This window comes from Salmo trutta, chromosome 30 (genome assembly GCF_901001165.1).
Source record: "Salmo trutta chromosome 30, fSalTru1.1, whole genome shotgun sequence".
Taxonomy (NCBI): domain Eukaryota; kingdom Metazoa; phylum Chordata; class Actinopteri; order Salmoniformes; family Salmonidae; genus Salmo; species Salmo trutta.
In genome coordinates, this window is record NC_042986.1 from 39507897 (window position 1) to 39519550 (window position 11654).

Below are 11654 nucleotides of genomic sequence, written 5' to 3' on the forward strand. Positions count from 1 at the left end.
CCCCTTGAGGTCAGGGCCCCCGCCTGTCCTGTCGGTATTCGGACCCTGATTACTACAAGTTTAGATAGCTGGCTATACTAACTACGAATTAAAAAATGTACATGACTAATTGTCAGCTAATTGAGTGACTGGCATAAAAAGAGAGAAACTACTACTGCACAACCACATTTCGAATTTGCACCTTGTGTATTTTACTATTCTAACTCTCAGTAGTAAGTTGAGACCCCGACTGGGCACCTCCAGACGGGGCCCTTAAGCGACCCCTTGGAGCCGACCCTGATTGTAAATCAATCAACCAAGAAGTTGGCTGCCTACGCTATTGATCTGTATTGATCTCACTATATTTCCTGTAATGCTGGCTGTGGTAGAGACACTGTAGGACAAGCTCTCCAACCTTGTTCCTGGAGAGCAACCCTCCTTTAGGTATTCACTTCATCTCCAGTTGTAACTAACCCGATTCAGCTCATCAACCAGCTAATTATTAGAATCAGGTGCGCTGGATTAGTGTTGGAGTAAAAGACCTACAGGACGGCAACGCTCTAGGAACAGGGTTGGAGAGCCCTGCTGTAGGAGGTGTCTATGTTACGGAGAATATTGATTAATGTGTTGATTAATGATTGAAATGGATTGATATGTGACTAAGACTTGGAGTATAAGTGACAGAAATTCATAGCAGACTTGTATACAGTAGCAAATTATATGAGGGGCGAACTATTTCGTAATTGTTGGGGGGAAATCAGGCCATTTAGTCCCAGCTGATTCTTCACGCCTTTCACACAGATTGAGAAATTATAAGGAATGTGTTCAGTGGTGTAAAGTACGTTAGTAAATTTGGGCTCCCGAGTGGCACAGCGGTCTACGGCACTGCATCTCAGTGCTTGAGGCGTCACTACAGACACTCTGGTTCAAAGCAATGATTGGGACTCCCATAGGGCAGTGCACAATTGGCCCAGCGTCGTCTAGTTTTGACTGGTCGTTGTAAATAAGAATTTGTTCTTAACTGACTTTCTTAGTTTAATAAAGGTTAACTGCAAAGTAAAAGTACTATTTAAGTAATTTTTGGGTGGTATCTGTACTTTACTTTATTTGTACTTTATTTTAGTCGTTTTCTATTATGGTTATTTTTACTTTTACTCAAGTATGGCAATTGTGCACTTTTTTTTAACCTCTGAATGTGTTCCATTTATGAAGTCATAAATGTGCTATAGACATCTCCTTATAATGTCAGCTGCCCCTTTAAATATGAAGAAAAAAGAAGTTGTTACCCAGCAGCCATTTTTAGTTGAGGGATCGCACACAGTAGCTGCGTCAAAAGTTGTTTTTGAACAACTGGATTGAATATTGTAAGTGATCATTGCATACGTTATGGCAACATTTCTATAAACGGTATTTTAGACTTGTAGTGTTTTTCTAGACTACAATAGAAGTTAATGTTTATGAAGTTTGTTTACATTGTTTCGTGGAGTTTAACGGTAGGCATTCATGAGACAAGTCTAATGAGCCTTTAAAAGCAGTTCGAAATCCTGCCTTAATAATAATATTGTTTATCATCATTGCCATGCATGAAACTCCTATCATCTTTAAATAAATAACCCAATTTTGTAATGAGGTGATTTTAGTTTTTCCTACTTTGGGAGTATGGTGTGGCGATGAACGATTGCAACATTGTTTCACAGGACGTGGGAAACCAGCATTTCTGCTATTAACTGCGCGCTTCATCCTCTAACAATGCAATAAGGAAATTCGCTCTCATAGGCGTCACCTGAAGTCTTAGCTATTGTGGATGAACCTTACACTCCATTTCTAATGTAGCTTTCTGGATGAAAAGGGACATTCCCTAATAAGGATCCAGTACACTCATACATTGTCTCGATTGTTCTAAATACTATTCTTCATCTAATTTACATTGGCTTTGACATATCAATTAGCCATACAGTTATAGATTATTTATCATCAATTTACTATGCTACCTATTAACCCATTAAAAACACATTAGGAACCGTCTGCTACTTGTCAAGTACACTAGTGATAGCGTTATTATTGTGTATCTTGGATACTCTCAGATGACAAGAGGCCATGAAAAAGGGTGTTTTGGTAGGGGGCTAGCCACATTAGTTTATGGGGGCTAGGGGTTCGTTTGGGATGGTGTGTAATTCAAATGAATGGCAAATTCTTCACTTCATGAGTTACTCCATTATTTGTCCCATGAAGAGAGTTCTTGAAAAATAGATTTTATGTCAATGACACTAATCTGGATAAAGGTTAAATAAAACTGAATTGGAATTGACCCTAGTCCTGCATGTTGTCTGCCTTATTGTCCTAATCTACTGTGCAAGTCCCTGCTCTGCACTGATCTCCCCTGTGTGCTTCCCTCATAGAGTCAAGATGAATGAGGACGTGTTTGAGGTCCCTGAGGGGACAGAGTACCGTTATCTGGTACAAGAGGAAGGAGAGGAGGAGGTGCAGTATGTACGCAGACACTACGTCAGCCCATTCCTGGTCCTGTCCAGACGCTGCATCTTCCTCGTCTGCCTGGGAGTGCTATCCCTGCTCACCTTGGCTGGGTACCTGGCCTACGTGGCCCAGACTCTGCCCCCTGGCTCAGCCCAGGTCACTACTGACTGTGGAGAGTTCCAGGGGAGTCAGGTGGGTTGATGTCTGCACATTGTTGGTGGAAAGAGTACAAATAGAACAACGATCAAATCAAACTTTATTTATAAAAACAACAATATTCAGCTTTACAAAAAAACAAAAAACTATGTTCAGCCATATTGAACATTTTGAACCAACTGTACTGTATGGTTTCTCCTCCATATGCCTACAATGTAAAGAGCATCGAGACCTAATAGAACAGGGATCATCAATTAGATTCAGCCGCAGGCCGTTTATTTTTTTTATTCAGCAGATGGTCACGGGGCTGGAATATAATTACAAATCATTTGTAAACTGCAAATTGACCGCAAGAAGCCCAAACGGATATAATATTTGACTAAAACATAATTATTTCAAACCTTGCTTACATTTGTATACGATCACATACACTCAGGGGCCAGGTTATTAGGTACACCACCCCGTTCACGATAATGGTTAGCTCCTACAGACAGTGAGTCTCGTGGCAGTGGCTTACTATATGAAGCAGGCAGACAGGCATCGAGGCATTCAGTTACTGTTCGGTTGAGCATTAGAATGGGTAAAACGAGTGAAGGATGCCAGGCGCACCGGTTCCAGTATCTCAGAAATGGCCCGGCCTCCTGGGCTTGTCACGCACCACAGTGTCTAGGGTAACGCAGAGAATGGTGCGAAAAACAAAAAACATCTAGTCAGTGGCAGTCATGTGTGCGAAAACAGCTTGTTGATGAGAGAAGTCGAAGCCACAAACAGGCAAATAACGGCGCCATACAAAAATAGTGTGCAGAACAGCAACTCAGAACGCACAGGGTCATCTGATCCAGCTGCAGCAAGGCCACAGATGTTTAGCTTCAATCCTATGCAACATATACAGTACACTCAGTGGTCCGATTGACCGTTAGAATGGGTAAAACGAGTGACTTAAGCAACTTTGAGCGTGATATGATCATCGGTGCCAGGCGCGTCGGATCCAGTATCTCAGAAACGGCCCGGCCTCCTGGGCTTTTCACCCACGAGAGTGTCTAGTAGTACGACAAACAAACAAACAGTCAGCGGCAGTCCTGTAGGCGAAAACAGCGCGTTGATGAGAGGTCGAAGGAGAATGGCAAGATCGTGCAAGATAACAAGCGGGCCACAAACTGGCAAATAACAGAGCAGAACGGCATCTCGGAACGCACAACTCGCCAGTTCCTGTCACGGTTGGGCTATTGCGGAAGACAGCCACACTGTGTTCCACTCCTACCAGCTAAAAACAAGAAGAAGCGTCCTGTTGCGGATTCCTGTTGCGTCATAATGATGGCAGAGTCAGGATTTGGTGTAAGCAGCATGAGTCCATGGCCCCATCCATCCTGGTGTCAACGGTACAGGCTGGTGGCGGTGGTGTATTGATGTGGGGAATGTTTTCCTGGCACATGTTAGGTCCCTTGATACCAATTGACCAAAGAACATTTCCGACACCTTGTATAACCCACGCCCCGAAGAATTCAGGCTGTTCTGGAGGAAAAGGGGGGTCTGACCCGAGATGGGTGTACCTAATAAACGGTCCGCTGAGTGTATATCTCTATTATGCATGGGAATACTTTGAAACAGATTTCCAAAATTAAAATCAATTGGAGCTGATTTGCTGGTATTTTTTTACAGTCATTTATGTCCAACAATAAAATTAGAATAAGCAAGATCACTGCCAGTTGGGGAACCCTGTAATAGAAGATGGTAAAGGATTAAGGAGTGGAATGTTACAGTAACATGTGCCTTGACCATGTGGGCTTATACGTAATTACCTCCAGTGAACACTCATAGTTAATGAAATACTATTGGTCGTCTTTATCATTGCAGAGGAATGGGGCCTACTCGTTCAAGGGCCTCCCCTACGCTGCTCCCCCCATTGGGGAACGTCGCTGGGCCCCGCCAGCCAAACCCTGGTGTGGGAACGGGGTGGGGGATGCCACCCGCTTCCGCAGCAAGTGTCCCCAGGTGCAGCCGCTCTCAGACACAGGGAAGGTGATGGGCCAGGAGAGCTGCCTCTTCCTGAACGTGTGGACCCCCACCCTGAGCCCCGACGCTGCCCTACCTGTCATGGTCTGGATCCATGGGGGCTACCTTCACATGCTTAGTGGAGGAGAGGAGGGCTACTCGCCCACAGAGGAGCTGGCAGCCCAGACAGGGATGGTCTATGTCAGCTTTAACTACAGGCTCAACGCATTTGGGTTCATGGCCCTGGAGCTACTGAGGGAGGGCTCCCCCACCAATACCTCTGGTCAGTCTCTAGCAGTTGGCACATCAAAGTTTTTACAGTACTGCCAAACGAGGTCTTGATGTCTCAAGCAGTTTCACACAACATAGATCATGTTGTATTTAAGATATGATAATAGGAAGGTTTTAATCTTTTAACAAGCTATTTCTAACACCAACAGAGTGATGAAATATTCATGATGTTTATGTTTGTTCTCTCAGTGACGTTGTTTAAAATTGTGTATCTATTTAATGAGCTTTAATGTGATTTGGATAACTCGAGGTGATATACAGTGCATTCGAAAAGTTTTCGGACCCCTGGACTTTTTCTACATTTTGTTACGTTACGGCCTTCTTCTAAAATGTATTAAATTGTTTTATTTTCCATCAATCTACACACAATACCCCATAATGACAAAGGAAAAACCTTTTTTTTTACATTTCTGTGAAATATCACATTTACATAAGGATTCAGACCCTTTACTCAGTACTTTTTTGAAGCGATTACAGCCTCCAGTCTTCTTGGGTATGACGTTACAAGCTTGGCACACCTGTATTTGGGGAGTTTCTCCCATTCTTCTCTGCAGATCCTCTCAAGCTCTGTCAGGTTGGATGGGGAGCGTCGCTGCGCAGCTATTTTCAGGTCTCTCCAGAGATGTTCAATCGGGCTCTGGCTGGGCCACTCAAGGACATTCAGAGACATTCAGACCCAAAGCCACTCCTGCATTGTCTTGGCTGTGTGCTTAGGGTCGTTGTCATGTTGGAAGGTGAACCTTCACCCCAGTCTGAGGTCCTTAGCGCTCTGGAGCAGGTTTTCATCGAGGATCTCTCTGTACTTTTCTCCGTTCATCTTTCCCTCGATCCTGACGCTGAAAAACATCCACACAGCATGATGCTGCCACCACAATGCTTCACTGTAGGGATGATATTGACCAGGTGATGAACGGTGTCTGGTTTCCTCCAGATATGACGCTAGGCATTCAGGCCAAAGAGTTCAATCTTGGTTTCATCAGACCAGAGAATCTTGTTATTATGGTGTGAGATATGGTGTGAGAGTCCTTTAGGCGCTTTTTGGCAAACTCCAAATGTGCTGTCATGTGCCTTTTACATAAAGGCCTGATTGGTGGACTGTCTTTCTGGAAGGTTCTCCCATCTCCACAGAGGAGCTCTGTTAGAGTGACCTTTGGGTTCTTGGTCACCTCCCTGACCAAGGCCCTTCTCCCCCGATTGCTCAGTTTGGCCGACGGCCAGCGCTAGGAAGAGCCTTGGTGGTTCCAAACTTCTTCCATTTAAGAATGATGGAGGCCACTGTGTTCTTGGGGATCTTCAATGCTGCAGACATTTTTTGGTACCTTTCCCCAGATCTGTGCCTTGACACAATCCTGTCTCGGAGCTCTACGGACAATTCCTTCGACCTCATGGCTTGTTTTTCGCTCTGACATGCACTGTCAACTGTGGGACCTTATATAGACAGGTGTGTGCCTTTCCAAATCATGTCCAATCAATTGAATTTACCACAGGAGGACTCCAATCAAGTTGTAGAAACATCTCAGGGATGATCAATGGAAACAGGATGCACCTGAGCTATATTTCGACTCTCATAGCTAAAGGTCTGAATACTTATGAAAATAAGGTATTTCTGTTTTTATTTATAATAAATTAGCAAAAATGTCTAAAAACCTGTTTTTGCTTTGTCATTATGGGGTATTGCCTGTAGATTGAAGAGAGAAAAAAATGGATTTAATCCATTTTAGAATAAGGCTATAACGTAATTAAATGGGGGAAAAGTGAAGGCGTCTGAATACTTTCCCAATGCACTTTATTTGTCTTATCGCCGCTGCTTGGTAAAAAGTTAATATTTTTCTTTCTCATGGCCACTACACCATTTATGCTTTACACACACACACACACACACACACAGCTTGATATGGAACGACCCATAAAATCGCATAAAGCCATTGTTTTCAACACTCACATTCACGCAGAGTCATTGGCGAGAACAGAAAGGTTCTATATCTGAATACCTCCTATTTCCCTTCTGATCTGAAAGGGTTCAGGGTATTGACACCAGGAACCTTTAGGTACACTAGGCTAGATGGAACTTCTGAAAATAGGAACTAGGACATAGGAAAACGAGGCCACATCAAAGCGGTATTTCGATGTGAATTTGATCTCTAATTGGTTTCCCCCCCAGGAAACTATGGCTTCATGGACCAGATAGCTGCTCTGCAGTGGGTCCAGAGGAACATCAAGGTATTTGGAGGAGACCCCAGTAAAGTCACCATATTTGGTCAAAGCTCAGGTAATAAATACCAGCTATTATAAGCCTCTATGGGCTACATGAGTGTACTGTCAATGAAGTATGATTGAACATTTAATTAGTGTGCACCTTTTTCTTTTTGTTATAATACAACCATTTTTACCGAACATTTAAAAGGATGAAAACAAAATATGCTACTTTATGTTAGCATGTGCTTGTAGCAGTATAGTTGGCTGAAGGAATGAACACAGCTTCCTTAACTGCTTTTAGAATTTCTCCTCATTGTCTACTCTCTTCCCATCACCTTTCAACACACACACACACACACACACAGGTGGGACGTCGGTGTGGACTCTGATGATGTCTCCGCTGGCAAAGGGTCTGTTTCGTGCGGCGGTGGATATGAGCGGCTCCTATGAGTATAACGCATCACTGGAGAAGGCAGAGGCAGACAACCTGCTATTCCTGAACAAGACTGGCTGCAATGACCTGGCCTGCCTCCAGAAGCTCTCCACCACACTGATACTACGGGTACAGACAGTACGACAACGTAAACTGTCAAACCTGCCTTAGGGAGATATGGGCTTCATGTGGGTCTCTCTCTTTATCTCTCTCCACTCCGCTCCAGGCCATCCCATGGAAGGAGTACCCGTCGTGGGGGGCAGATGATCTGATGGACCTGCCCACTAAGGACAGCTTCGTGGGTCCCGTAGCAGTGGTGGACGGGCATGTCCTCCCAGCCCCTCCCTTTGAGATGTGGGAGAAAGGAGGAGTCTTCAACGATGTTCCATTCCTCATAGGGACCACTGAGCAGGAGACTGACTTTTTGTAAGTATTATGCGTGGTCTGAAAAAAAATTATTATCTACAGAAGCTGTCCTAGAAATACACAATTAATTTTGTAATCGTGTGTGTGTGTGTGTGTGCGTGCGCGTGTGTGTACGTGTTTGTGTGTGTGCACTTTAGCCCACCGTATGAGAATATCTCCATGTGGACATGGGGAGACTACGGGTGGTTTGTGACAGGTGAGAATAAGAAAACGGTAACCTCGGGGTATCGATCAATCTGTAAAATGCCTTATTTAGATTTGATTTTATTGTTCTCCAAGGAGGAAATTCATCTCCACATTATCAAACATCGCAGACCTGTAAGAGATTTTTTTTTAAACACAAAAAAAACCCCAGACATTAACAGGTAGACAGACAGAAAACTAAGACCGAACATAAAACAGTGATTACATCATAGTCCATTGAGCTGTTGAGGAAGTTTATGGCTGTGGGAAAGTAGCTCCAGCTAAACTGGGCCTTCTTATCTCCCTCATCCCTTGTGGCCACTGAAACCCAGGAAATCCAGCATCAACTCTTTTCTCCAAAACCTATCTCTCATATTTTCAACCCTGACGCTTTTTACAGTCTATTCCTGCTACCATATTGCCCTTTTCCCAAAGCCTCTCGTCTGTGTCCCACACAGATAAACTGAGCCCCTTCAGCGAGGGTCTTTCTAAGGAGGCATTGGATCTGTACCCAAGCTCGGCCCTGTGCCCCACTCCTGACCGCTGCCCAGAGAGGGCCTACACCACGATGGTGTCGGACATGAGGGTCACCTGCCCAAACAACGACCTGGCCAAGAGGGCTGCAGGTAGGCTACGCTGACAGCCAGGAGATTCACGTGAGCCAATGGGTTAGCATTCACTCTATGATAATGGACAACAATTTTTTGTTGTTGAATGGTCTCTTTAGAGAGAGAGGTAGTTGTTCAGAGAAGACAGTGATTAGAATGGTCTCTAGAGAGAGGTAGTTGTTCAGAGAAGACACCAACTAGAATGGTCTCTAGAGAGAGGTAGTTGTTCAGAGAAGACACCAATTAGAATGGTCTCTAGAGAGAGGTAGTTGTTCAGAGAAGACACCTATTAGAATGGTCTCTAGAGAGAGGTAGTTGTTCAGAGAAGACACCAATTAGAATGGTCTCTAGAGAGAGGTAATTGTTCAGAGAAGACACCAATTAGAATGGTCTCTAGAGAGAGGTAGTTGTTCAGAGAAGACACCAATTAGAATGGTCTCTAGAGAGAGGTAGTTGTTCAGAGAAGACAGTGATTAGAATGGTCTCTAGAGAGAGGTAGTTGTTCAGAGAAGACAACTATTAGAATGGTCTCTAGAGAGAGGTAGTTGTTCAGAGAAGACACCAATTAGAATGGTCTCTAGAGAGAGGTAATTGTTCAGAGAAGACACCAATTAGAATGGTCTCTAGAGAGAGGTAGTTGTTCAGAGAAGACACCAATTAGAATGGTCTCTAGAGAGAGGTAGTTGTTCAGAGAAGACAACTATTAGAATGCTTTGGAAGTGCCTCCTGTCCACCCTTCACTGATGTAATCACTCATCTGTTAGTGAACAGTAGTGATAGGATAGAGTTTTGAACTGCTTGTGTATGTGCGTGTGTTTGTTTTGTGTGTTTGTTTTGTGTGTGTGTGTGTTTGTTCCCAGCGGCCCTCCACAGTCCTGTGTATCGGTACGTGGTGACACACACTCCATCTCGTGCCGTCAACTCCTCGGAGGGTCTGTGGTCGTTCCCCAGCCGGTTCTCTTTCCACGGCCTGGACTCTTTCGCCTTCTTCGGGGGTCTAGAGAAGCTGTTGGGGGGACCGCTTTCCGCCCAGGACACTGCCTTCCAGAAGCTCCTCACAGAGCACCTCGTCCACTTCGCTAAGGAGGGTGAGAGAGGGGCAGGCGCTGGAACACAAACACCTCTTCTAGATTGGTTGAACTCAGTGTTCATTCAGCTCAGACCATTGGAATTAGACATTTACCACATACCTTTCCTCATCTCTCTATCCCTCTCCTCCTCTCTTCTGTTTTCTCCATCCCTCATCTCTTTTCCTCATCTCTCTATCCCTCTCCTCCTCTCTTCTGTTTTCTCCATCCCTCATCTCTTTTCCTCATATCTCTATCCCTCTCCTCTCTTCTGTTCTCTCTATCCTTCATCTCTCTTTCTGTTCTTTCCACCCCTCATCTCTTCTTCTGTTCTTTCCATCCCTCTCTCCTCCTCTATTGCAGGTAAGATGCCGGAGCAGTGGTCAGAGTACCCAGCAGCCACTGCTCTCCTGAACCATACCCTCTCTGTGGTCCATGATTACTCTGCTGAGCGCTGCCAACTGTGGGAGAAGAACGGCTTCTACCCCTACGCCTGGGTCAACTGACCCCTCACCCATAACTCCTACTGCACAGGACTGAATCCTACACCTGGGTCACCTAGGTTACAGTATCTACCCCTAGAACGATTGAACAACTGTCTAGAACAATGGGAACGTGTGAAGAAAGATGGAAACCATGAAGACCAAAATTAAGGATGTTAGTACTGAATGTGTTCTGTGACTGTGGTGAAATGTAGATGCATTGTGGGAGTTTTGGTGTGTACAGTATTTTGCCTTTAGGTTTGTTCAAGGATAAAGTATCAGATTTAGAGAAAAGGGAAGAATACGTTGGTATGCAAGAAGATAATGGTCATTTTTATATTTCTGCTCTGTTTTGTGGTAGAGATGACTGTGAGAATGTTGAAAGAGGAGACGTTATTGTGATGCGTTATCATTATTGATACTTTTAGCTACCGTTACTTGCACTAAGATTTTAAATGAAGATGCCTACTCTTTACTTTTTATGGAAATCTGTTGTGTATACGTCGTACATGTATGCAATGAGGAAACATTTATTATCAAGGGCTTTTTTGCTGTAGCCTATGTTATGTTTCTCTATTCTTCTTTTTCCATAATGTGTCTCTGTGTGGTGGATATTCAACCAGACAGAAACAGCTAGGAAGCTTTTTCTGCACGCATAGACTGTCACCACCGAATCATCTTCGTTCGACTTGACAACACACCGTTTTTTTCCTACTCAAGCCTCATTAACTCAACGTAACACACTCTGTCTTTTCTTCAGCATCTCCGACAGCCCCGACTTCATTGGGAACAAGGGATGGTGCGCTTGTTCTTTATGTGTGAAGAGAGCGATGAAAGCCTGTGGATGACAGAGAGAGCACATGGAAGTGTTTACTTGTGGAGTTAGTGTTTAGAGTTGTTCCAATCAAAAGCTCTCGTGCTCTGTCTTTTCTCCTGTCAAACAGGGAGTTATATCTGTTGCTGTCTTATTGATCATTTCTACTTTTGTTCCACTATGTGCGCTATGATAGGCACTTATTTCAACGTTACATTTTTCTTTGTTTTTTTACTCAGGTAATCTGTTTTATAATGCCATGACCTAAAATTACAGGTCATTCACACGCACTATTACAAATAATAAAACACACAAAGAATTAAGGATTTCAGTCTTTTTTCAAAATATATAATTCAAATATACAGTATGTTTCATAGCCTAGAATCAAGTTCAAGCCCATCTTTATTATCCCAAGGTGAAACTTTGTTTGCAGGCAGGGGCAATACAACATACAATCAAAGTAGAATACAATTAAAAGTTAAAAGCAGGGGTTCTCGGGTGGCGCATCCAGCTAAGGTGCGTGCAGGAGGTGCCCTTTGGACTGGGTTTGAA

General features: G+C 43.9%; 1 protein-coding gene across 1 annotated transcript; it reads left to right on the forward strand.

Moving 5' to 3' along the window:
• Positions 1–1243: 1243 nt before the first annotated feature.
• On the forward strand, positions 1244–11425 carry si:ch211-71n6.4 (para-nitrobenzyl esterase). The gene is made up of 10 exons (XM_029724136.1): positions 1244–1343; positions 2379–2646; positions 4465–4885; positions 7055–7162; positions 7455–7651; positions 7749–7948; positions 8086–8144; positions 8590–8757; positions 9600–9827; positions 10170–11425. Exons 2-10 carry the CDS (start codon positions 2386–2388, stop codon positions 10310–10312), a joined length of 1785 nt encoding a protein of 594 aa, XP_029579996.1. The 5' UTR covers positions 1244–1343; positions 2379–2385; the 3' UTR covers positions 10313–11425.
• The last annotated feature ends 229 nt before the right edge of the window (positions 11426–11654 follow it).